General features: G+C 37.4%; 2 protein-coding genes and 1 long non-coding RNA gene across 4 annotated transcripts; 2 read left to right on the top strand and 1 right to left on the bottom strand.

Annotated features, from left to right (window-relative positions):
• Positions 1 to 2,821: 2,821 nt before the first annotated feature.
• Positions 2,822 to 4,672, bottom strand: LOC130421132 (uncharacterized). The gene is made up of 2 exons (XR_008906766.1): positions 4,299 to 4,672; positions 2,822 to 3,562 (listed from the first exon to the last, which is right to left on the bottom strand). It is a non-coding gene; the product is annotated as an uncharacterized LOC130421132 (long non-coding RNA).
• A 3,728-nt stretch (positions 4,673 to 8,400) lies between these two features.
• LOC130421185 (histone-lysine N-methyltransferase set-1-like) lies at positions 8,401 to 13,123 on the top strand. The gene is made up of 5 exons (XM_056748941.1): positions 8,401 to 8,506; positions 9,348 to 9,458; positions 9,695 to 9,836; positions 10,689 to 10,881; positions 12,661 to 13,123. The coding sequence occupies exons 1-5, from the start codon at positions 8,449 to 8,451 to the stop codon at positions 12,904 to 12,906; spliced, it is 750 nt and encodes a 249-aa protein (XP_056604919.1). The 5' UTR covers positions 8,401 to 8,448; the 3' UTR covers positions 12,907 to 13,123.
• Positions 13,124 to 13,264: 141 nt separating this feature from the next.
• LOC130421150 (uncharacterized) lies at positions 13,265 to 16,695 on the top strand. 2 transcript variants are annotated; one of them, XR_008906769.1, is made up of 5 exons: positions 13,265 to 13,695; positions 14,197 to 14,299; positions 14,444 to 14,496; positions 14,898 to 16,231; positions 16,651 to 16,695. XR_008906769.1 is itself a non-coding variant. In XM_056748884.1 (4 exons), exons 1-4 carry the CDS (start codon positions 13,567 to 13,569, stop codon positions 15,438 to 15,440), a joined length of 828 nt encoding a protein of 275 aa, XP_056604862.1. In that variant the 5' UTR covers positions 13,265 to 13,566; the 3' UTR covers positions 15,441 to 16,693. The 2 variants fall into 2 exon arrangements, 1 of the variants encoding a protein (XP_056604862.1); XM_056748884.1 differs by having other exon boundaries at positions 14,898 to 16,693.
• Positions 16,696 to 26,981: the final 10,286 nt, after the last annotated feature.

The following is a 26,981-nucleotide window of genomic DNA, read 5'->3' as shown; positions in this document are numbered from 1 at the left end:
GTGAAATGATGTTTTATAAACAAAGTTCGGGAGGAGCCGGAGCATATAATCAAACCCGGCTGGTTCGCAATCAGCAATCATGGCTTCCACCCTACCTGCTAAGCGAGCCAGCCCATAAATAAGCAAGACCTCTTACCTGCGACATCTCTTCTGTTTCTAACACCCACCCCACCTCCCCAGCTCCTTCCCCCGAACTCCCCTGTTAGCAGAATCCGGGGGGTTTGCTCTGGGTTCGGGCCGTTTCCGAGCTCGGGACACTCACCCTAGCAGGGGGAGTGTTCCGGGTTCAGAAGGAACCGGAATAATTTAATTTAAAATAAACCGGAATAATTTAATTTAAAATAATTATTTATTATTTTAAATAATATATGATATCGTGAAATTCACAGAAGTAAACAAATAATACCTGACTCGTTCAGAAGTGTCATCGCCACCTGTCTTCTGTACTCTTCAACCCCAGAGGGGTCATTCTGCATACTTATAATGTTATATATGAGAAAGTTTCATAAATTCCAAAAAGTGAATATATTCAAAACAACCTTTATTTTCACATGAAAAATAAATGGCCCATATGGCCAGTCTGTGATATATTTTTCAAAATGTATTCAAATATTGATGTCGGAGATTCTGTGAGCCTGTGAGTAAACAGTGCTCATTAACAGCTGTTTAAGCTTTAGCCTCGCTTGAGATAAATAAATGCTTGGACCCGGAAACGGTATTCCTTATGCCACCACTAAACAACAAAGTAGACACAGAATAGTAGACACAGAATGATTAACAAAAAGTGTTTTTACTTTAACAACAAATATTCCACAGGAGGAACCATCCTTCTGTAGTGTGTGTGGTTCTGTGTTGGCTGTCCACCTGGAAACTTGGCACCCACGTTTTCTGATGAAGGCCCTGAAAGGCAATATGGAAATGGGTGTGTTTCAATCAGCTATCTAGTCCATGAGGTTGTGTATCAGTGTATGGTGTACACGGATTCGGACACTATGGACCCCGGTTCAGTTCACATTGGGACAATGTTCACTCATTTTCCTGTGAGGACACTGAGTGAGTGCGTTGTAACGTGACTGAAAAATGAGGTCAGAGAGGTCCAGATAGTTTTTAAATGCTCAGAAAAAAATACAAAACATACATTAAACTGTTTTCAAATGCATATACAACATACTGTCCAACACTAAATCGATAACATCTTAAATAATAAATTATTATCAATACAATGAAGTTAACAAAAGCAAACACAGAACGTTCCCCTAATGTTGGTTCCCATTTGGTTATTATTGGGAACCAAAAAAGAACGTTCTAAAAACGCTCCATACCTAATTTGGATACACGTAAAGCTAAAAAAAAAATTGTCACTCATTTCAGACAGTGAAACCCATATATTATATAGATTCATTACACATAGAGTGAAATATTTAAAGGCCTTATTTTGATAAATATGATGATAATGGCAAATAATGAAAACCAGTGTCTCAGAAATCAGCAAATTACCTCAAAACACCTGCAAATGTTTCCTGAACCTTTAAATAGTCTCTCAGTCTAAATGGTACTCTTCAGGATAAGACATAGAAGGCATTACATGTCAATAGAATGAATATGGAGAACCATAAGGCTATTCTGTGTAAAACAGAATTGGAAGTGGAAGGTAACAGATTGTTTTAGCCCGTTACAGTGCGGTATGGTGACCTGCTGTAGGACTACAAGGTTACTCTGTACATTATTGTTAACAGGTTCTATATAGAGGTTGGAAGGAAGGACGCGGGGTCTGCTCTTTCTGGGAGACAAGAGACTTTTATTTTGTTCCAAAATAAACTTAGCGCCACTGCGCTTAACAAAACTTCAATGGATAACTTTCAGGCGTAAGTCAACACGACTATTCCTGGTTGCTTCCGTATGATTCGGATACAGTCATCGAGTGCTCACAGCGTCTCCCAGTTGATCTCTCTCTCCTTCCCCTCTGAAACTGCAAGCCTTTAAGCAGTCTCTCGCCAATCACTGAAACAAGACGCAGGTGATCTTAATCTGCAATCGACCTATTTGCTTACCGTTTTCCCGTGTCTCTCTCAGGGGCCTGTTGCACAAAACTAGGATAAGGGATTAAGCCAGGATATCTTGGTGATCCTGGCTCAATTGATCCGTAATCCGGTTGCACAAAAGCTGGATAGGGGGCAGGAGGATATGTTATGGTATAAATTACCATGGAGATTTATTCTGTGGAGCTAGCCTGCTCCAGACCAGGCTAAGTTCCAGGATCTATTTAATGTCATCCCTAATGTCAGTCAGCAGTCACCACAAATGGAAACCAATAGTTATTTCACTGCTCACTATACATTGTTATCACATATAACTAGACCCACTGTCATTATTTAAACGTTTGTGATCATTAATTTCAATCATTTTGGATAAATAATGATTTTTAGATGATGTTGCTATCATTAGATAATTTACAGTTTCCCATAGACTATAAGGCTATATATAAAATTATAGAATATTACGGCCACATAGGGAAAAAAAAAGACAAGTCATAATATTGTAACCAGTTGTTTTTAAGGAGGACAGTTGTTAAAATGACAGATGTGGGGCATTTCGTAAAATTGTACTTCAGTATGGTTTCATAAAGAAAGACATGCTGATGTGCCAGAATATTAAGTATCACATTGTCATAAGTATCAAAACTGTAAAAAGAATATGTAGCTTTTCTGCAGAAAGAACCAGCCTCATAAATTTATGACTTTATCCTTTTTCCTCAGTGTGGCCCTAGTACTCTGTCATATAAACAAATACACATTCCATATAAACATAAAAACACAATGTGTAACATTATGTTCCTTTATTGAATAAGGACAAAACAAAGCAGGTAAACCATCAGCTCCTTTTGAAACTGAAGTCACAGTGACTCTACAAGATGGAAAGCACAGAATCAAAGCATATTATACAAAATGATACATATACATTCAAAGGTCTGTATATAACACACCCTGCATGTCTGCACACTAAAATAAATGCAGGACAAATCCATACACATCAACTGAACAGACAAATGAATGGATGCAGTAGCCTCCCTGCAGCCTTGTATTACACACAGTATACCGCACACACATCATAAGAGGCCAAATTCTTAAAAAAACGAACCCAAAAAAACCCAAATTCCTCTGCCACCGCAGGACATATTTAACCAAAATTGAAAGCACACATACTAACTAAAATAATTCAACACATATTGGTCCCTCAGCAGCCGACCACTGTCGTCATCAGGGAAGATTGCCGGATTGTCCCATTCCATGGCTGGTGGCACTCTGGGGGCCCTCTCCTTCCTCAGGCAGGCCACATTGGGGAGGACCGCACAAGCCACAGTAATATCACATGCCCTAACAGGGCTGACCCTTGATTTGTGAAGGCAGTGAGAGCGTGCCTTCAGGAGGCCAAAGGTCATTTCAACTCTGGCCCTGGTCCTGGCATGGGCATGGTTGTAGGCCTGCTGTGCTTCCTGGGGGTCTGTGAAAGGTGTCAGGAGAAAAGGCTGGCAGCAACACACCAGAGAATTCACCTAAATGACCTAGCAAAATAAGTATAGTTTAGACAAAAAATATAAACTTTAAGTAAATGTGTGCTTAAAACAAGCAAAAAAAATCTGTCAATATAATAAGAAAAATTATTTTGAAATAAGTTTACTTTTTCCATAAACACTTAATTTTAGAAAAGTTATCTTGTTTCACTGGCAGATTTTTTTGCTTATTTTCCTAGGTAATTTTGCTCAAGAAAATATTTAAGATTTTTTTTTCAGATATTTTTTTTTTTAACTGAAAACAAGACAAAAATACTAAGTAAGAAAGACATTTTTGCAGTGCAGTGAGCAACCGACCTTGGGTCCTTTGAAAGGCACTATATAAATTAAAGTGATTATTATTATAGATCATCTATTTAATCAATTACATTTTATTTATATAGCACTTTTCACACTTGTTTCATTCTGTCAAAGCAGCTTTACATTAATAAAAGCAGGAGAAACACAAAAACATAAGAAACAGAGTACAACGGCTAAGATTAAACCGTACTGAGCGTGGTAACGTTAAATAATAATGTAAGGCTTTAGTAATAATTTATCATAGCTTTATACAGTGTGATGGAGTTACTTTACACAATTTCACTCATATCTGCGGTGCATTTCAATTAAAAATGTAACCGTTTCATAATTACAGTACAACTGCGTTTTTGGAGATGTGAATTAAATATTTGAATTGTAATTGTGATGTTTCAGCGGAGCGGTGAGTGTGTAATTGTGCACTATTTACGCATTCAGGCGGTCTGCAATACTTTGCCACGCTTTTTCTCTTTGCTTTATCACTGTGGCGGTGTTGCCTTTCTTCTTAATTATATCTTTTACCTCCTCGTATGCCTCCATGAGGATTTGTGCTTCCGAAGGGGAAAAGTACGCGGCTCTAGTTGCCATGGTAAATCAGTTAATCTGTGATCTGTGGCGGGGTCTATTTGAGTGAGCCGTGAGCGCGCACCTATCCAGGATTGGTTTCACCTGGCTTAATGAATCCGTGTCTGCTCATCCTGGCTTGGTCTTTGTGCAACCAATTAAGCCTGGACGCACATGTTTTGGCTTCATTGAGCTCAGCTGTGTCATTTATCCCGGATGTCTTAATTCTACTTTCGTGCAACAGGCCTCAGGTCCGGTGCAGACGTCACTAAACCACGCCCCCCTTGCCACAATTATAAACAGACATTTTATTTTAACTGTACATTTTATAGCCTATAATGCATGCATCAATAACACAAAGCTCATTTATGTTCATGTTTCTTAAATGGACAATGTTTAGAATTGTCGTGATTGCTGTTCTATTATTAGGGTAAAAGTGAACATGCACATACACATATGTGTGTGTCTTTCCACTTTGTTTGTAAATATATATATCTACACATACACACACACCTACATATTGGCTATAAAACAATTACCATGGCAATCATAATAATTCCAAACGCAATCAGTATATGAATTAAATGAAGCTGATTGTACAGTTGAATCGCGTGTTCAGCCACTCACGTCACGTCAGCACTCTCAAGAGACTTTCCGAAAAGCCCGCTCAAAGTAACGTGCACGAGAAAAAAGCGCGTTATTGCACAAGATTAAAAAGATGCGCACGAGCACAAAGCGTATTCTCGCCCGGATTTTCACTCTTGCGTAGAGAATTGTCGACAGTGACAACAGCGCCTACTGCGGTCACAAAATATCACTGGTAACAGAAAATTTTGTAACACCTGTTTGGAACGGGTAGCGACACGGATGGTTAAAAACATTACAAAATGTGACGCCGAATAAGTAAATGCATTGTATGGGAAACACTGATGGAATAATACATTGTCATGAAAGTAAAACACACAACGGAATATAAATCATTGCATATCTTAACTGGTATGTTACGTTAATAATATTTTTGTCACCCTTATTAAATACCTGCGGACAAAGCACTGTTTGTATATGCAACTTCTAACGTTACATTCAAACTTCGATCGCTTGTGGAGATAATAAATAATTAATTTCACAGGGCTCTATTTATTTAAATGTTTATTAGTGAAGTAATGGTTATGTAGACGATGGAAGTATAACTTAGGGGGTTTTAAACAAGTTAATCTTGTTAAAAAGTTAGCTACATATGGAGACTATGCTAAAACTTCATGAGCATTAACCCGGTGAGTGAACGGCAATATGAATGATGACCATTGACAACAAAGGTAAATAAATTCAGCTATTTTATTCCCAACATAAATGAATTCATGGCTGTTTCATTTAGTTCATGTAAAGTTACGTCTTTATTGGGGGAGGAATTGATAGCTTAGGCAATGGGACTGTGAGTTTGTCTCTATTAGCGAAGCTGCATAAACTACATATCAGGCATTAAATTTAACATCTCATTTGTGCATTAATTGCTCTCATGTTAACTATAAGTGTTTTAATATTGCAAGTGAGTATACATAACCTGTGCACGCTTTCGTTTCTGTTGCGTCTCCCCTCATTTGATTAAATATCGGGAAAATGATCGGAAAACGATGTATCGGTCAATCTCTACTTATTTGAGAACCCTTGTTCTCTTTTCTGTTTTCTTTAGTTATACAACCTCCTTGAAGCTGAATTTCCGAAGATGAGGTCACTTACTAGATGAGGTCACTTACTGGAGGGTGGCTGCTTTATAAGGCACCAGGTACACTGTACACTGTAAAAAACGATTCTGGACGGTGTTAAATACAACCCATTAAAATCAGTTAAAATGTAGCTTAAAATATTGGTTAGAAAATAAAATATATATAAATAGGTACATTCTACCTACACTACCTACTTTATATTGACAAATAATGGGAACTTAAAAAAACAAGGTAAAATTTACCAGAAAATATTAGCTATGAGACTGCGGAGGCCGCATGCATCAACGCCCCGGCGGGAAATCAGGAATCACGTGACGCATCCTCTTCAGACTCGATGACAGGATTTGTGGAGCCTACGGTAAGTTTTAGTTCAACTTCTTTATATCATCATTTAAGCAAATGTGTACTAACTTAAATGTTAGCTCTACCTTCATTTTCTTCTTTGGGTTTAAAAAAAGTTACGACTCTGTGTAATACCCCTATTTTCTCCTCGCCACAGGCTGACAGGGCCTAATTTAAGTAATGTAACGTTATATGTGGTGCTTAAGGAGTGGGTTTATATATAATGTATGTATCCTCATTTGAGGCTGAGCCCCCTAATAGTGAAAACCTTGAATCGCCTCTGCCTGTAACGTTAGGCGATTCGTACAGCGAAAAAAATGCGTGCCGCCTCAGACTCTCGCCAAAATTATGTCGGGTGCATTCAACAGACTGTCATTTATAAATGCAGTTGCGGCATAACGCCACAATGGTGGCGCTGTGTTGTTATCAGCACCAGTGAGGCGCTGACGAGTTGCAGAAAAAGACCTATTAGGAGCCGTATCAGCTGTAATTCACGGCTGTTCATGTGAATCTTCTTACTTTCTTTTGCACCCAAGTAATGTACCCAAGTTTCTTACATTAAACTGCTGTAGATCATTATAATGTTTAAACCTGTGCACTTAGATTGTTTTTTTTCTGATTGTCTAGCATTAGATAATGTAGGTGGTGACTATCGTGGATTTGTAATGGAGACAGCACTCACAACATAAGAGGATATGTGAATACTGTTTATTTAACTAATGTGAAAATTGACATGCATTTTGTTTTTATTTTTAACTGGTAGGAGAAATTCAGAAGCAAACAAACCATTAAATGAAAGTGCTGGTCATGCATAATCCCAAAACTGAGCTGATGTGTCTATAGTAATGGAAGGCAGCAAAGTTTTGAGCCGGTGTGGAATAAGAACCACAGCATTCATACTGTTGATGGGAATGAACTATGCACTGAACATAGAGTATCCTAGAAACCTGAAGTACAGTTTTGAAATGTTCAAAAAGCTTTTTTTGGAACTTGATGGAGCAAACCCCCTCAAGAAGTTCCACCCAGCTAGAAATGCTACGTTCCCAGGACGTTCTCAGAACGTCCCCACTGGTGTCAAGGATGTCGCCTAGTAACATCCCAGGAACGTTCATAGACGGTCATGCTGTGGAGTTCTTTAAAGGGTCGGGGGACGTTATTTCGCGGACCTTCACAGAACATTCAGGAAGTTATCGGAATGTTTTCAGAACGTCCCCACTGGTCTCAAGGACCTGTAGGGAACCAAACTAAAATTTTACTGCAAAAAATACTTGCTCTTTCAGAACTTTAATCAGGAATAAGCATGCACGTTTAATACATTCAAAGATAAAATCAGTCATTTATTTTGTGTGAACAAAAACAGATTATAAATAAATTATATATTACATAAATTATATATATATATACATATATATATATATATATATATATATATATATTATACACACACAAATATTAAGAAACAGTAATAACAACAAGAACACATATTTATATTAATTTTATGTTGCGTAAATGGTGAACAACAAATAAAAAAACAATTATTTATATTAAATATATACTGTGTGTGTGTGTGCGTTGGTGCAACCTGATAATGGGGACATTTTACCTGAATACATACCGACTCTGTGAGGACATACCGTAACTGAAAGGACAGGGCTGATGTCCTCATAAGTCGCGCGGCATAAACTTGCCTGAGAGCTTCCCACCACCCTCCTCCCGCGTTTTCTCAATATGTCCTAATATGCACGTTATACCGGTTTTTCAGTGTTTACCAGTGTTTGCTCACAGTGTATAATCTCCCTCTATTGAAAATTCGGTGGTATTGCAGCGCCACACACATTTCAGCCATCAATGAGCGCGTTTCATTGGTTGAACACATTCTGTTCAGCGATTGGTTGCTTTCGATGTCAGTCAAACCTCCGCGGACTTTCAAGCAACGTTGTTGATGACTTTATGATCGAACACCTGCGAATATCTACATTTGACACGGAAAACATCTTTACGCGTAAAGGTAAGTTTAAGTTATGCTTATTTGTAGCTTATTTTTAACTTAGTAAAACGTTTTGTAAGAATGGTAACATTCAATATGCGTGTATTGGTAATGATGATTGTGGCCTGCGGCATCAATATTGGCTTCAAGTTTTTTCTCTACAAGTTAATTTAATGTTTGTTACAAATATATTCACAAATGGTTCATAGACAATGTAATACAGTTTAGTTAATGCACCGATCGTGGGGATTGCATGAGGTAATGCGGTTACAGTTTAATTAGATGGATAATTGGGCCTAAACAATTAAATACGGTAAGTTACTCGTACGGGTTACACTCTATTTAAAGGTCCAATTCTTGCTATTAACAAACCATTTAACTTTTGCATCAATAAACTCCTAATTTGGCGCTTTTTATAGAACGATTAGTTAGTTATGTTAGAATATGATCATGCAGATTGCAGAATGTGTTTTTTAAGTACTAATAAACAGACAATAATCTAATAATTAGCATGCTAATCAATTTACATTTAGTCACTGAGCAGACACTTTTATCCAAAGCAACTTACAAATAAGCAACTACTAGTGAGAATTGGTCACTAAACTAAAGTGTTACACAGCTCCTTAATAAACAGTTGATCAACTGAGTGTATGATTTAATATTTTAGTGTGATATAGGGATATAAAAAAAACGAACCTAGAGAACAGTTAATTATGTTTTGTATATGTCTATATGTATATTTGTAATATATGTATTATTAGTCTGACACCTTGCGCTGATGCAGTTTACTTATAACATAATATAACTGATATAATATAACTGACATTTATAGGGACTGTATACTCTTTATGTTCTTGTTTAGCTAAAATGCCAAGAAAAAAGAGAATACATCCTGAACATGATGCCAAAGAGCATGTGTTGACAGGCAAAGACAAAGCCTTCATTGAGGAAAGACACATCAATTCATTTAAAGGTAGGTTGTGCATCACAAATCACGGACAATTTCTCTTATATAACATGTTACATACAACAGTGTTACTAAAGTCATTCTATAAGTTATAGTGGTAAAATCCTGTGCTTGACTTGATGTTTTTAACTGTGCTTCACCTTATATTGCATTTTAGGTTTACAGGGTTTATTTATTTTGAAAGGATAAATCCATGTGTTGCATATCAAATAGGTTCATGTTTAATTTATTTGCCTTTATAGGGAGAGGTTTATTTGCGGTTGAACACATTGAAAAATCCACATTTGTTGTACAGTATCGTGGAATTCTGTCTCAGAGTAAACATGTTGAAGACATTCAAGGCAACTACTTGTTTGATTTCACATGGAATGGAAGACATTATTGGTAAGTTGCCTCATTTTGGTATAACTTGTTTATTGTTTATAATCGGAGCCAGGTGTTTACATTTCTGCAGCAGCAACAACAGTAATACAATTTGGTATCATTACAATAAAGACATTTTTACCCTTTTCCCAAATACTAAGTTAACTTGTCATTCTGAGATGACATACAAAGAGTTTAGGGCCTACTCAGATTTAGCACAGTTGCTTTCAGTCATGCCCGAGCGCGATTGTCCCCACTCACCTGCTGACCTACACTCACATTGTACTTTACCATCTGCACCCGCGCATACTTTCATAATTACGATGTGACTGCTTTGAAGTAAAAATAAACAAAGCAATCTCTCTCAGCACCGCGGAATCCAACATAATGTTCAGTTTGTGGCTTATTAGGTGTGTTTAACCTCATGTGCGCACAGCACAGACTGATCCAAATCTGCGTATGATATCATTGTCATACGAGAGCGATAAGGGAGTAACCGGTTATTATGCTTTTTAATCCCTCTTCTATACTTTATCATGAAGCTGCTCGTTAGAAACAGTGTTGCATTATGTTTGATTTATCCTAATATCTGAAGTAGTTTTGGCCGCGGTCACACACACCTGCACAGATAGTGCATCAGATACTGCTATGTATCAGATGTTTTTTACTGTGACAACTAAATCTCAGGGAGGAATTTAAAGAGTCAAATAATTTGCGGCATGCTTTCAGTATCACAATTAGTGATACTCACACTCACACTAGTCAATCGAACCAGGAATTAGTTGTCAAACGCTCCCGGGCGCAGTTCGATTGGGACAATGTGAGTAGACCCTTATATTAACCTGAAAATGTCATGCACTGTTTTTTTCACAGCATTGATGCTTCAAATGAGGATGGATCACTTGGACGATTGGTGAATGATGACCACATAAACCCAAACTGCAAAGTCAAAACCGTTGTGTTTAAAGAAAAGCCACACTTATGCCTATTTAGTATTCGAGATCTTTTTCCAGATGAGGATATAACGTACAACTATGGAGATTCCTCTTGGCCATGGCGATCCATGGTGAGTCTTCAAGTTCTTTCAAGTTCAAGATTATATCCTTTATAGTAATATGTAAGGATAATTATAAACGGTCAGTTTTGGTCCTTGATTCTGATTGGCTGAGCAGAGTTCAAAGCCGTTATAGAATACCCCGATATATAACTGCTGACTGCACCACAAAGCCTAAATGTCTTTCTATTTACTTTATTTAATGAAGGGGAATTCATGTTTGAAAAAGACTTTACAAAGTCTGTAGGAACCCCGAGGGAGTGTATCGAGCACATAAATACTACGTTATACCTCCAACTCATTTTATGACAAGTTGACTATGTTAAGCATGAGAAGTCAGAACGTTTATCATTGTAAAGAAGTCAGAATGCTTGAAATAACTTGTTACTCCAACTTCAAAGATGAAAAATTACTTCTCACACATGGACTAGGTATTTCCTCAATGCTTCCCTTGATTTTCATCCTGTGTGTGGGGGGATGGGCATGACATTGACATGTAATGTAAGGACAGTTTCCTTTATGAGGACCTTCAATCTAGGCAAGGTTATCCTGTGTATAATGTAAATGCTAATCCAGGGATAGCCCTGCACTAAAGATTTTGTTGCACGACATGCAGGCGAAGGTATTTCTTCAGTGAACTGTATTTAAAGTCGTGTAATGCACGGCCAGCCATGGATTATCATGCTTATACAATGGTCATCAAGTTGTAGCATTTATTTGATTTAATTATTGATAAAGAATGGTGACCAAACTCACTGGAACATCCTGCCAGCCAATCAGAATTGAGTATTCAGACTGACCAGGGTATATCTGGATTATTTTATTATTATATGCAAACGTTTGTGCTTTAATGTTGTATCTGCCTTTCTCCCATTTTCAGGAATTGGGTGATAAGAGCTCAGGGACTGCGGACGATTGCTGTTTTCAACCATCTTCATCAGAGAATCAAAGTGCTAATCCTTCATCAAACAAAGAGAAAGTAAGTGAAGATGTTGATAGCTTTTATGTGCCAAACGTATTGATGGTTGTGCTCTTTCTCTCTCTCGGGCTAGTTGATGTGTTGTCGAGCTTGTGCGAGGCAATTGTCCAATAAGGGACTAAGAACCCTTGTTACAAAAGGGGAATTCATGTTTGAAAAAGACTTTACAAAGTCTGTAGGAACTCCGAGGGAGTGTATCGAGCACATAAATACTACGTTATACCTCAAACTCATTTTATGACAAGTTGACTATGTTAAGCATGAGAAGTCAGAACGTTTATCATTGTAAAGAAGTCAGAATGCTTGAAATAACTTGTTACTCTAACTTCAAAGATGAAGAATTACTTCTCACACATTGACTAGGTATTTCCTCAATGCTTCCCTTGATTTTCATCCTGTGTGTGGGGGGATGGGCATGACATTGACATGTAATGTAAGGACAGTTTCATTTATGAGGACCTTCAATCTAGGCAAGATTATCCTGTGTATAATGTAAATGCTAATCCACGGATAGCCCTGCACTAAAGATTTTGTTGCACGACATGCAGGCGAAGGTATTTCTTCAGTGAACTGTATTTAAAATCGTGTAATGCATGGCCAGCCATGGATTATCACGCTTATACAATGGTCATCGAGTTGTAGCATTTATTTGATTTAATTATTGATAAAGAATGGTGACCAAACTCATTGGAACATCCTGCCAGCCAATCAGAATTTAGTATTCAGACTGACCAGGGTATATCTGGATTATTTTATTATTATATGCAAACGTTTGTGCCTTAATGTTGTATCTGTCTTTCTCCCATTATCAGGAATTGGGTGATAAGAGCTCAGGGACTGCGGACGATTGCAGTTTTCAACCATCTTCATCAGAGAATCAAAGTGTTATTCCTTCATCAGATAAAGAGAAAGTAAGTGAAGATGTTTTTCTTCAGAACACTGATGTTATGTTAGATGTTGAAAGCTTTTATGTGCCAAACATATTGATGGTTGTGCTCTTTCTCTCTCTCGGGCTGGTTGATGTGTTGTCAAGCTTGTGCGAGGCAATTGTCCAATAAGGGACTAAGAACCCTTGTTACAAAAGGGGAATTCATGTTTGAAAAAGACTTTACAAAATCTGTAGGAACCCCGAGGGAGTGTATCGAGCACATAAATACTACGTTATACCTCAAACTCATTTTATGACAAGTTGACTATGTTAAGCATGAGAAGTTTATCATTGTAAAGAAGTCAGAAAGCTTGAAATAACTTGTTACTCCGACTTCAAAGATGAAGAATTACTTCTCACACATTGACTAGGTATTTCCTCAATGCTTCCCTTGATTTTCATCCTGTGTGTGGGGAGATGGGCATGACATTGACATGTAATGTAAGGACAGTTTCCTTTATGAGCACCTTCAATCTAGGCAAGATTATCCTGTGTATAATGTAAATGCTAATCCACGGATAGCCCTGCACTAAAGATTTTGTTGCACGACATGCAGGCGAAGGTATTTCTTCAGTGAACTGTATTTAAAGTCTTGTAATGCACGGGCAGCCATGGATTATCATGCTTATACAATGGTCATCAAGTTGTAGCATTTATTTGATTTAATTATTGATAAAGAATGGTGACCAAACTCATTGGAACATCCTGCCAGCCAATCAGAATTGAGTATTCAGACTGACCATGGTATATCTGGATTATTTTATTATTATATGCAAACGTTTGTGCCTTAATGTTGTATCTGTCTTTCTCCCATTATCAGGAATTGGGTGATAAGAGCTCTGGGACTGCGGACGATTGCAGTTTTCAACCATCTTCATCAGAGAATCAAAGTGTTAATCCTTCATCAGACAAAGAGAAAGTAAGTGAAGATGTTTTTCTTCAGAACACTGATGTTATGTTAGATGATGAAAGCTTTTACGTGAGTTTTTGTCTCAAACTTTGACCAAATAATGAGTATTTGGAAAGATGAAGAGTTTTCTGGTCATAGCATGTCTATTTAAAGCGGAGGTAACGCACACAGTTTCTGCCAATCTCATATTAATTTGAGTAGCTATAGATTTGTATTGCAAACTTCATATCTTCAAAGAGTATTTAGTTTGATCTCATTTATAAGAAACAGATACAGCTTTACTATTATTTCTGAAAACAGTAGACCCTTCTAAAGACATGCAGTGTGTTGAACTACAGCACAAGCACCCAATACATCATCGTGTTTTCCCTGCTGATAGCTAACAAATCCAGCAACTTTTAGCACTGGGACAGCTCCATCCATCAGTTTCAAACGATCTGCAAATCCAGCGTTATATCTACTGTTTATATAAGGTTCATTACCTAACATTATTTGTTGTTCTTGTTTCAGTGCCCCCATGAAGTTCACTGTTCTGTTATCTCCTGTTTGGATTCTTGTGAAGATTGCAGTGGACCTGTTTCTAGTCGAAGATGGCTTGGCTTAACGTGCAAATGTCAGTGTTTTTGTTATTCAATATTTTGTTGTATGTGTGGTCATTTATGTTAATGTATTTGTTCTTGACTTCATTTAATGAAGTAGCCGTGATTAGATGAAAACCTGGAAAGTGCATATTAATTTTACTGTTTTTATTTTTTAGTATGTTCAAGATCATGGCACAAAACCTGCTTCCTGAAAAAAGGTGGTGAAATGGTAAGTTTATTTCGTTTATATCACCTTGTAAACTTGAATGTTTGTTTATCAAACATCTCAAGTTATGTATGTAACTCGGTTCCCTAGGAAGGGAAATGAGATGCTGGTTTTCATTGCCGAACTTCAGGCATGCTTGCATTACCTTTCTATAGACAGCATTATCTGATGATCTTTAAGGCAGGCTCGGTGTGCACAATGCTTTGTCAAGAGTTTGATATTGAAAATAAATAGATGATTTCAAACATTCTCACACACTGGGCACAGAAGTGCTTCCCCATAGCGTCAACAAACAGTGTGCTATCTAATTTTCACAAAAAACTATATTTATACAATACAATTGTAATTATACAATTACAATAATTATTGTTCTTCTCATTGTTATAATCATCTGTCTTTTTTAGCTTAATGTCGAATTGTCCTGTTCTGAAGACATCAGCTCTGATGAAGAATATACTCCTCAATCCTCTGATGACTTCATTCCAGATTCTAGACAAAATAGTGATAGTGGTGAAAGTCCACCATATTTTAAAACCACACCGGCTGTTGTAAAGTCTTCAAAGGTCGCAAAAAATGTGCCAAAACCCACTTACTGTTCATCCACTGAGCAAGAGATGATTAGTTCTGGTAAGGATATCACATGTGATGGTCATGATCCTACCACAAAAAGTATTGTGATGCTTCAGAGTCCTAAGAGTACACCAACAGTATCTTCTGATGAACGGTCATCAATTGACAATGTGTCAAACCCCAAAGACACTATTTCTACCCACAGTCAAAAATTGCCCGTCACTTTCAAAAGCATCAAGACACTGAAACAGAAATCGCTGCTGCATTCTCGCTCCCTAAACACTCCAAGGACCGAAAACGGTTACTTGAGAAGCTCCGAAACAGAGGCAACTACGAACATAATCGAGAGGTTATGGAGAATAAGAGTGGACCACTGAAAGTCAAAAGGCGCCCAGCGAGATCAGAGATTGAACTGAGTTCCAAAAATGACTAAATGTAAATGTTAATGTTAATGGTCTTGAACTTTTGATCAGCTGCTGAACAGTCTGTTTGAGTTTAAATTAAATTTCAGTAAATTACCTACTCTTAGTTGTTTGTCTCCTGCTACTGTTTCTTGTTTGGCATTTTGAAGCATTTACATTTACATTTAGTCATTTGGCAGATGCTTTCATCCAAAGCGACTTACAGTGCACTTATTACAGGGACAATCCCCCTGGAGCAACATGGAATAAAGTGTCTTGCTCCAGGACACACTGGTGGTGGCTGCTGGGATCCAACCAGCAACCTTTGATTTACCAGTTCAGTGGTTTAACCCACTAGACCACCCACTAGACCACCATCTCACATTATCTCACATGAAGCAGTACTTAGAACCTGGTTATGATCCACCGGTGAGAAATGCGAATACTTGTAATGTTTCCCACCGTTCTTAAGATATTGTTCAGGAGAGTATATAAATATATGTATACCATCTTAAATCTGAATATATATATATATTCAGATTTAAGATTGTCAGAAACTGATTTTACAGTAGGTAGAGGAGGTATAGTTGTGTCATTGTTGACTCCATGTGACCATCATTAAGATTTTTCATGTGGGACATGTTTCTTATTATCAGAAACAAAGTATTTGGGTTGTCATGTTGGACTCATCATTTAGTTTTTCTTGAATAAAGGAAACGAAAAAAGAAGGATGAGGTTGACCCAGGTTGAGGCTGGAAGCTCCAATGGTATGCTTAATGTATATTTATATATACATATATTCAGATTTAAGATGGTCAGAAACTGACTTAAAATTAGAAACTGAAATATATTGTTGCTTTTTTCATAGGAAAAATGCCCCCAGATGAGGCTGTGAGCTCCACATGTATATGCATTCTTAATAGATTAATTAGATAATGCAGAATTAATTGTTTTCAAATGCATTGATGTTAACAACGATTATTAAATGCTGAAAAACTATATTGCTCATTCATTTAAGCTTATACATTTACCAATGATAACAAATACAATCTTACTGTAAAGAGAAAGTATGCAAAAAAGTATTTTGAAATAATAAAGAACACCCAAAACTAAAACGTTTGAAGGGCATAATTGAATACCTTTAAACGACATTCCAAGATAACTAATTTTTTATTTTGTTTTGCAGAGCCCAAATCAAGGAGAGTTGTTAAAAGGCCATGGAGCCAAATGGAAGTTGTAGTAGAGTAGGCGGGGCGAGACCGTGGTTCGAGTCCGGTGAGTAATTGTGAATTGGCGCCAGCTGTGCGCACACCGGGCTCGAATCACGTAGGAGATGGGAGCATAAAAGGAACGAGCGACCGGACCGTCGAAGAGAGAGGACCGGGCCCGAACTTGTGTTTGTATTTGTATTTATGTTTATGTTAATGTTATTGCGCCGGCGGTCGTCCGTGAGGGGCCGCCGGCTATTATTACTTTATTAAATGTTTGTTTAAATGTCTTCCGGTTCCCGACTCCTTCCTTCCAATGTAACAAATCTCAATAAAAGGGAAGGAAGGAGTCGGGAACCGGAAGACATTTAAACAAACATTTAATAAAGTAATAATAGCCGGCGGCCCCTCACGGACGACCGCCGGCGCAATAACATTAACATAAACATAAATACAAATACAAACACAAGTTCGGGCCCGGTCCTCTCTCTTCGACGGTCCGGTCGCTCGTTCCTTTTATGCTCCCATCTCCTACGTGATTCGAGCCCGGTGTGCGCACAGCTGGCGCCAATTCACAATTACTCACCGGACTCGAACCACGGTCTCGCCCCGCCTACTCTACTACAGAAGTGAATGCCGTAATGAAACATTTCAAAGCACATATTTTAAAGGGACACCTTGCCACAAAGACAGAATGTGAGCAGTGCAAGAATGCAGAAGACCCTGTCCTAGGAGAAAGAACTGTGCAAAATATAAGGGATTTCGTGAGGAATCGAGGTTTGATGTTTAAAAAGAAATGTGCTTAGAAAGATCAGTGCCATTCCATTAAGGTCTGTGCCTTTTGTTCAAGATTTGAGTTGATGACCCTATTTTGTTCAAAACATATGGTTATATGTTAAGACTTTTATGGACATCTACACATTGTTTTGTGTTAGTGTGTATGTTAGTGAAGTCCTGATAAATCCAGATTGTCCTCACTATTCATGTTTGATTGGGTGTGTATGTGAATGATGTCGTGATAAATCCAGATTGTCCTCACTATTCATGTTTGATTGGGTGTGTATGTGAATGATGTCCTGATAAATCCAGATTGTCCTCACTATTCAGGTTTGATTAAGTGTATGTGTGTGTATGTGAATGATGTCCTGATAAATCCAGATTGTCCTCACTATTCAGGTTTGATAAGGTGTGTGTGTATGTGAATGATGTCCTGATAAATCCAGATTGTCCTCACTATTCAGGTTTGATTAGTTGTGTGTGTATGTGAATGATGTCCTGATAAATCCAGATTGTCCTCACTATTCATGTTTGATTGGGTGTGTATGTGAATGATGTCCTGATAAATCCAGATTGTCCTCACTATTCATGTTTGATTGGGTGTGTATGTGAATGATGTCCTGATGAATCCAGATTGTCCTCACTATTCAGGTTTGATTAGGTGTATGTGTGTGTGTGTGTGAATGATGTCCTGATAGATCCAGATTGTCCTCACTATTCAGGTTTGATTAGTTGTGTGTGTATGTGCTTGATGTCCTGATGAATCCAGATTGTCCTCACTATTCAGGTTTGATTAGGTGTATGTGTGTGTGTGTGTGAATGATGTCCTGATAGATCCAGATTGTCCTCACTATTCAGGTTTGATTAGTTGTGTGTGTATGTGCTTGATGTCCTGATGAATCCAGATTGTCCTCACTATTCAGGTTTGATTAGGTGTATGTGTGTGTATGTGAATGATGTCCTGATAGATCCAGATTGTCCTCACTATTCAGGTTTGATAAGGTGTGTGTGTATGTGAATGATGTCCTGATAGATCCAGATTGTCCTCACTATTCAGGTTTGATAAGGTGTGTGTGTATGTGAATGATGTCCTGATAGATCCAGATTGTCCTCACTATTCAGGTTTGATAAGGTGTATGTATGTGTATGTGCTTGATGTCCTGATGAATCCAGATTGTCCTCATTATTCAGGATGGTTAGGTGTATGTGTGTGCATGTTAGAGATGTCCTGTCCTGTTATGTTAATTATGTTCTTATATGGATTTTGTGAGGAAGCAGTTTTCTGTTAAAATTAAATAAATGGTCTGTTCTTAAGGTTTTGTTACTTGATGTTTTTCATTATTTTTGACCAGATAAATTCACAAATTAAGGTCAATGACAGATTCACTAATTTATTTTGTAACTTCTCCCTTTTGGTCTAAAATAGTTTGGTTCCTTATTTGAAATAAAACCATGATTTTTAACTGGTCATTTAAATATTTATTTCTCATTCTTAAAAAAATGCATGCATCAATATTTCAACTGGGAAAACACGTTTCAACGACAGGTTAAATAGTTAATTCTGCTTTTGGGTTTTTTAATTGAACAGGCTCTATCTCAAGAAAATGCCCTTGCCTCACTTGCTATAGCTCACATCGCAAGCTCAAAATTGTCTTCTTCTCAACATTTACTAAGTAAATAAATCAAAACAGATATTTTATTCTAGAGAATAGAGAGAGAGAGAGAGAGAGCTATCACTGAATAAAACAACTTACAGGTGTCGCGACCAACTTGACACGGTGAGGTGCATGTTTGAGGGTTTCCCCCATACATGTATCAATTTCCTTTTCTGTGTGTTTCGGAAATTGTTTGGCACAAGCACCTAGAAGAGAAAAAAAAGGTAAAAAAATAAATGTGAAAGTCTCAGCGCTCCAAACTATGCTGAAAAGTTTTTACAAGAACAATAGTCACAGCTCCACCGAACAAAAATTGAAAAAAGAGACACTTAAACGTTTAAAATGGACCATTATTATGACGTTATTGTTATACATGATTACATTTTTAAACATGACTAGGCTATTATAGTTATAATTATAATTTGATTATTTTATATGTTTTATTTGTTATAATATCCCATTAGTCCTAATAGATGAGATATTTCTGTAGTACTTTTATAAAGAACACCGCTTTCTCACTGTAGTAGAGTAGGCGGGGCGAGACCGTGGTTCGAGGCCGGTAAGTGATTGTTAATTAGCGCCAGTGGTGCGCGCACCGGCCTCGCACCACGTAGGAGATTGGGAGCGTATAAAGAAACAATGGCGACCGGGCCGTCGAAGAGAGAGGACCGGGCCCGAACTTGTGTTTGTATTTGTATTTGTATTTATGTTATGTTATGTTAATGTTATTGCGCCGGCGGTCGTCCGTGAGGGGCCGCCGGCTATTATTACTTTATTAAATGTTTGTTTAAATGTCTTCCGGTTCCCGACTCCTTCCTTCCATACTTGAATCGTATTACATTGGTGCCGAAACCCGGGAGGAAGGAGAGACATGCTGTCGGAGAGCCCTCGCTGCTGAGGGGCATCGCGGTGCTGAGGAGTTCGGGCAGCGCGGACGAGCGACGTCCGCCAGTGGCTGCCCGAGGCGGTGGTTCTGGAGCGAAGATTCGGATGGGACAGAGAGCTCGCTGCCGTGCTCCTGGGCCGAGGTGGGATGGCGGCCGTCCAAAAGGGAGGGGAGGAGTCAGCGCCGTTGGCCGTGAGCCGGAATCCTGCTGCCAACAGCCATGATGGTGAGGAGCAGGAAACGGCGGACTGACTCGCTGCCCCGGTGCCCTAACACGGAGGAGCCATCGCCAACCGCCAGGAGGCGGAGGAGGATCGGGCCGTCCATCGAACGTCCAGCACCACCGCATAGCACCGCGAGGAAGAGCCTCTCGGCTGGTTGAGGAACGAGCGGCAGCATGTCAGGGAACCGGACTATATTTTTTTTTTTACCCCTCTCCCCTCTCTCTTTCCGGTCGCTCCGAGAGCTCCCGTCCCCGTTGTCTCGTCTCGTCGCTGCATACCCCCCACCCCACCCCCCCCGAGGGAGGGGGAGGGAGCTTGCACAGTCGCGGGGGTACTCCCCGGCCTGTGAGGGGTGATGGGGGTATGTAGTAGAGTAGGCGGGGCGAGACCGTGGTTCGAGGCCGGTAAGTGATTGTTAATTAGCGCCAGTGGTGCGCGCACCGGCCTCGCACCACGTAGGAGATTGGGAGCGTATAAAGAAACAATGGTGACCGGGCCGTCGAAGAGAGAGGACCGGGCCCGAACTTGTGTTTGTATTTGTATTTGTATTTATGTTTATGTTAATGTTATTGCGCCGGCGGTCGTCCGTGAGGGGCCGCCGGCTATTATTACTTTATTAAATGTTTGTTTAAATGTCTTCCGGTTCCCGACTCCTTCCTTCCATACTTGAATCGTATTACACTCACATAACGCAGTGAAGCAGCCCTGCATGAGAGCAATTGATTCTATAATAAGAACTGATCGACCGATTCAGCACCATCGCCTCGGACAGCACCGGGGAACGGCGCGATGTGGAAATAATATTGCTGATGACGCAATTGCCCTGCTCCCTCGAAAATGGAAACAAATGCATATTCAACAAGCGGGTTAAAATAATCTAAATAAATATATGACGATTATCACTTTTGACATAAAATGTGAAAATAAATTAAAAGTGTTAGACTACACCATATTACAGTAAGTCAGCCTATACATGACATGGAAAATTGAGCATTATAAACAATCAGACACGAATCTGATGAACTCATGATGCAATAACCAATCATATGAGTTTAGATAAGAGTGAAGAAAAAAAACTGCTGGTTCGCGTGAGTTTTTTTCCGCGTTCACGCCAGTGCCACTCACCTCAGACAGAGACAGACACAATCTGGATTTCACTGAATTCACTCGAGGAAAACTGTATATGTAAGTGAGATATTAATTTATAATCCTATTGTTTTTTTTCATGCTACTAAAATAATGACTTGATTTTGTAATCGGAAAAACGAATTAACTAATTCATAAATGGTTCTTGTGATAGTATACAATAATTTGTATTTATTGTAATATTGCAATTGTTTTTGTGTTTTTTGAAATTCAATATAAGCATAGGCCTATATGGTGTAGCTTACAGTTAGAGTCCTGCACGGGTTCGGGTACCTGTAGGCTTTTGCTCAAACGGATGAAAAATATCCACCCGTGTCGGATACGGGTGCAGGTCGGGTCGGACACGGGGGAAATACGGGTTTTAAACAATCACATGCAAACGTAATGCATATTTTTAGCAACACATCTACAAAAATATGCCTATATTTCCAGTTGATAAAATAATTTTTAATAAAATAATTTAAAATCCATATCAGTTGATTTGTGTCCACGCGCCACGCCCTCCCAGGAATCTATAACGTTACCTATACTTCCACCTTTAAAAATTCATCATAACCGCGCGCGCGATCTGCTTGCAGTCATCGAGATGGATGCTTCGGATTTTAAGAAAAGAATAGCTAGTGGAGGAGTTTGTAAAGTTGTCGACAATACGTCATCAAAAATCAAGTCCAATATGTGGGAGAATTTTGGAGTTAACTGAAGAAAATATTGTGAACTGCTTATTTGCTGCATGCATTTTCGTGTTCGGAAACGTGGAACTTCATTGCTGAGGAAGCACAGATAACTGGTTAAGTGAGGAATCTCATTAAATAACTACATATCTATTTTCTCACAATATTTTGTCACCTATATCACAATACATCTGTTATTTTCTTATTTTTTAAATTCTCATATTTACATTTACATTTATTTGTTTAGTTTAATAAAGTTTTGAAATCCAAAAGTACACTTTTTGAGCAATATGAATAAGTGAATAAGTAAAACTAAAACCATATGAAACATTTATGATTATTAGTGATGAAAACAGTTGTGCTTCTTCACATTTTTGTGTTTTTTTTCAGGGTTATTTGATGAATTAAAGAAAAAAAAGCAGCATTTATTTGAAATGTAAATCTTAACTCTCTTTTCTGTTCAATTTAATGCATCCTTGCCGAATAATTTTTTTTTTTCTTTTTTTTTTTCGTTTAGAAGTCAAAAACGAGAAAACAAATTACTCGAAGGTACAGGGACAGTACAGGCATTTTTCTGTTTATCATTTGCTCTTTAAAAAGTTGCATGATGAAGTGAAAAGAAGAGAGAAGTTTTGAAAAGCATACTTAAAACAATATGGTGGAGGGCTGTCCCAATGAAGGTCAGTTTTCCTTTTCGGCCTTTAAGGCTGTAATTTGACCAGGCCTCATTGGTGGCTATTTTCCGAAGGATTCTCCTCACAGCGTCTGCTACCTTTGAGCCATCAGGCTCAAAAACTGTATCTATGCAACATTTAAAGATAAATGAAGCAAATGTTAGTATTGCAATGGCACATGGAGCAGGGTTAATTGCTGACACACAAGCTTGCAGCTCCTGCAATGTTTTGCAGGGCCTCTCAATGGTCTCCTGTGGTGGTGTTGTGATGGTTGCCGGACCAGGACGATTCTGTTGAATAGCCTGGATCAGACGCTCAATAGAATTAGAAATATCGGTCGACATTCTCTCTATTGCGAGGAGCATCCGCTGCTCAGATTGCTCGATGAGATGCTGGCAATCTGAAAAATTTAGATGGGTGAGATGATGATGATGGAAGGGGGGGGGTCATCTTGACATTTAGTAATTTGCTTAGTATTCAGGCATATGTGTGGTACTTCAAGAAATAAAATATAGACATTGGCATGACTGTATTGCCAGATGCAATAGCTACAGTATGGTCTTATTTGGATAGTAAGTCAAGTCATCTTCATTTATATAGCACTTTTAACAATGCAGATTGTTTAAAAGCAGCTTTACAGAGATGAATGTATAATGTAAGGTAACAGAGATTGAGATTAGAAGACAGTAAAAAAAATGCAGCCATAATCTTAATTTTTTGAAGATTAAAAAAAAAAAAATATATTTTAACAGATGAATAGAATATCAACATTAAAAATGCATACCATGAAAAGTATTATTAGCAGAAAGATTTGGCAGGGATGGCTCATCTTCCTCAGGTGAGTGAGCTGTGATGTCAGGAGGTGGTTTGTCTACAAACAGACATTGAAAGCATGGGATAAACTCAGTTCAGGGGAGTTGAGTACTTTCACATGGAATTTTCTCACAAAATGCCATGACAAAAAATACCAACCTACAACTCACACAATATAAAACACTCCAACCAAATTCAAAACATTTTTAAAATACGATTTTCGTTACAAATCTGTTTGTACTGTATTTCACACAAAATAGCTTCTTCCCGTCAGCTGGCAATGCACTTATTTTGCCTGTTCACTAATTGATTAATTTGTGACCTAGGTGTTAAACGTTTTTTATTTTATATAAAAAAATATATGTATATTTATATAATTATTTATTGCGTTATAATACTAATAATTACATTATATTATGTAATGGATAATGTGAAAAAAATAAAATAAAGAAAATATTAAAGAAAATAGTCATTTCCGTCTCTATATAAGGTTAGAATCCTGCGTCCATAGCAACGCTTTGTTTTTCATGGCAACGGTGTGTTATACACATGATATGTAAAAATTGATAGCCTGAATGCACTGTAAGTCGCTTTGGATAAAAGCGTCTGCTAAATGCATAAAATTGTATTTAATTTTAATTTAATTTTTTATTTATAATTAGCAGCGTCTGTTATCAAGAAATAATACATTAGAATTCAAATATATAAATTAAATGACTATAAATAAATAAAAATATAGTAATTTAGTATTATTTACTGATAAATAATTCATATTATAATAATTGTGTCACCATTTGGCCACCAGGGGTCGCCTGGGGGTCATGTTATACTTAGTTGTTTAGTGATTGCACCTGTGCCTCGTTTGTTGGAGAGTTTTTATTCACCCTGTTATGCCCTTAGTTCTTCCTGTTAAGTTTGTATGTTACTGCCCGTTCCGTATTACGGTGAGCTCTGTTTTCTCCCGTTAGTTTCAAGATACCCTTTTGTGGATTACCTTTTATGGATGTACCTTTTTTGGATTTATTATTTTGTGGATTATTTTTGAGATGGATTGTGCTTGATGGATTATCTTTTTGTTTGACCATTAAATCATCCTTTTGCACGCATCGTTGAGTCTGCCTCACCTTTTGGGTTCAACCACTTTCCACACCGTCTACCTGAGTGTGTACCGGGATCTGACAAATTGTAATTTAGTATTATTTTTACAATTTATTTAAAAATGTTGAAGTGCAAATAAACCCATAGGTCATATTTCCCGGTTGTAAAATTGTCATGTTTTATTCGTTTTATAGATAGGCGAACATTTCTCATGAAAAATCGTATATATATACACATTATTGTAATGTGTAAGATAAAGATGTATAAACGTCATACCTGTTTCTTCTCAGATGTGCAGAACCTGACTCATCCGATTGATTTTTTTCTTCATGGTAAAAAATAAATAAGTCTTCTCCCAGAATGAGGTTCAAGCATCTGCTTTCCTGAATCACTCAAGCAGTTTTTGTGTTTTCATTATATATATATATATATATATATAGATAATATCTTTATTTGACCCTCTAACTTTAACACTCACTATTCTAATTCTATTCTTAAAAAAATCTAACTACCTTTCTAATCTTTTGTATTCTATTTTATTTTCATTTATTATGCAATTGTATGTGTATGTGTAAAGACCTCTAGGTAGCTTGCTCTATTCTTTTTTTTATTTATTTATTCTATCTGTTTTCTTTTATATTATATAAAATCCCATGCTACATGCACTGTGTTAACCTAACTGAGACTTGTTATAGCACTTATATATCATTGCTCTTTTTGTTGTTTTTGATTGCTTCCACTGTCTTCATCTTTAAGTCGCTTTGTTAAAAGCATCTGCTAAATGAATAAATGTAAATATATAAATATAAATATATATATATTTTTTTCATTACCTAGATATTAATTATACAACATACAAAAACTAGCCAAAACACATCTAACAGAACAAAAGTTTATTATTTATTTATACAACATTAAAGTGCTTTTTAAATTAACGAACTGTAATATTCATCTTTATAGAAGATACAGTACAATACAACAATCTTCATACTTCATATTCATAGCAGATTTAAAACAGTCCTTTTTGTGGTGATTTATTTAGCTAAAGTTTTCTTGATATTTTCAGTTTACACAAATAAAAGCTTTAAATAATGTATTATTATTTTGACCAAAAATTTAGTATTTTAAGTTTTTTACACTGTTGACAGGAAAAAAATGCAAAGGACTGCATGGCCGCTTCCATGCCCGCAGTGCGCGCGCTCCGCACATAAAGAAAGGACGATGCACCAGCAGCAGTTAAATTGGGCTGCAGCTCTCCCTTCTGAATACAGACAGCCTGTATTCAAATTGGTGTTGCAGTACCTCACCAAAATATTTTTAATATTTGTATAGAAATGTACAGTAGGCTATATAGACATTTATATTGGACATTTATATAGAAAATAATAAATGGTAAATGTGTTCACCATTCTGCAGCAATGGTAGTAAGTATTTTTAGACTATATTAAGTCGTAAAGTGCGCTTGATAAATTTAAAAAATTTAACTGCATCACTTACGCATCGCTTATTTTCACGTTGCCTTGATCTATGACATTGTATTGTTTTGTATTGTTCTATTTGTTAATAAGGGATTTATGGACACTCAAGGATTTTAGAATCTGTAGAGTAAAAGCCATAGTTTTTATTTTGAAGTAGCCTAACAAATATCAAATCCTAAAAAATTAGCAGAGAGGACCTAATAAATTGGCTAGCATGTTAGTGTTATTATCTAACAAATACGTTTAATACTTTTTATATTATTATTTAATATTTTCATGAATTAGATGTAGATTTAATACATCTTTGCGTTCATTAATTTGTCATATTTTAACGTTGTTTTGTGACCATATAATAACCACATTCGGAACGTTATTATATGACCAACAGTGAACCATATGGGAACGTTCTGTTCACGTCCGGAATGTCCTCTTTGTAACGTTGTTTCATGACCATATAGCAACCAGTATGGAACGTTCCCCTAAAGTCACTTTGGGAACGTTATTATATGACCAACAGAGGACCATGCGAGAATGTTCTGTTAACGTCTCAAATGTCCTCTCTGTAACGTTTTCTATGTGACCATAAAATGCCCCAAATAGAACGTCCCCCTATAGTCATATAAGGAACCTTGAACTGCAGCACTTTCATAACCAAAGTAGGACGTTCCAAGAACGTCCTTAATGTTCTGTAAAGGTTCGGAACTTTCGTTACCTTTAGATAACTTTTAGGGAAAGTTGCACAAGGTCGCGCGAACGTCTCCTCCTACGTGGGCAAACCCTTAAACGTAAGATTAGGGAATACGCTTTTTTTACTGTACATTTGCTTTAGCCAACAAAGACATTTTTGGATGGAAAATGTTCAAGAATCACAATTGAAATTGATGTTA

Source organism: Triplophysa dalaica, chromosome 5 (genome assembly GCF_015846415.1).
Source record: "Triplophysa dalaica isolate WHDGS20190420 chromosome 5, ASM1584641v1, whole genome shotgun sequence".
Lineage (NCBI taxonomy): Eukaryota > Metazoa > Chordata > Actinopteri > Cypriniformes > Nemacheilidae > Triplophysa > Triplophysa dalaica.
This window is presented reverse-complemented; position numbering and strand designations above follow the sequence as displayed.

What these genes read in the sequence shown, in the direction of transcription:
- LOC130421185 (XM_056748941.1), top strand. Translation starts at nt 8,449, where the DNA reads ATGATCGAACACCTGCGAATATCTACATTTGACACGGAAAACATCTTT. An exon ending in ACACATCAATTCATTTAAAG is followed by an intron (nt 9,459 to 9,694) that starts GTAGGTTGTGCA and finishes TTGCCTTTATAG; the next exon opens with GGAGAGGTTTATTTGCGGTT. An exon ending in CTTGGCCATGGCGATCCATG is followed by an intron (nt 10,882 to 12,660) that starts GTGAGTCTTCAA and finishes TCCCATTATCAG; the next exon opens with GAATTGGGTGATAAGAGCTC.
- LOC130421150 (XM_056748884.1), top strand. Translation starts at nt 13,567, where the DNA reads ATGTTGTATCTGTCTTTCTCCCATTATCAGGAATTGGGTGATAAGAGC. An exon ending in CTTCATCAGACAAAGAGAAA is followed by an intron (nt 13,696 to 14,196) that starts GTAAGTGAAGAT and finishes TTCTTGTTTCAG; the next exon opens with TGCCCCCATGAAGTTCACTG. An exon ending in TGAAAAAAGGTGGTGAAATG is followed by an intron (nt 14,497 to 14,897) that starts GTAAGTTTATTT and finishes TGTCTTTTTTAG; the next exon opens with CTTAATGTCGAATTGTCCTG.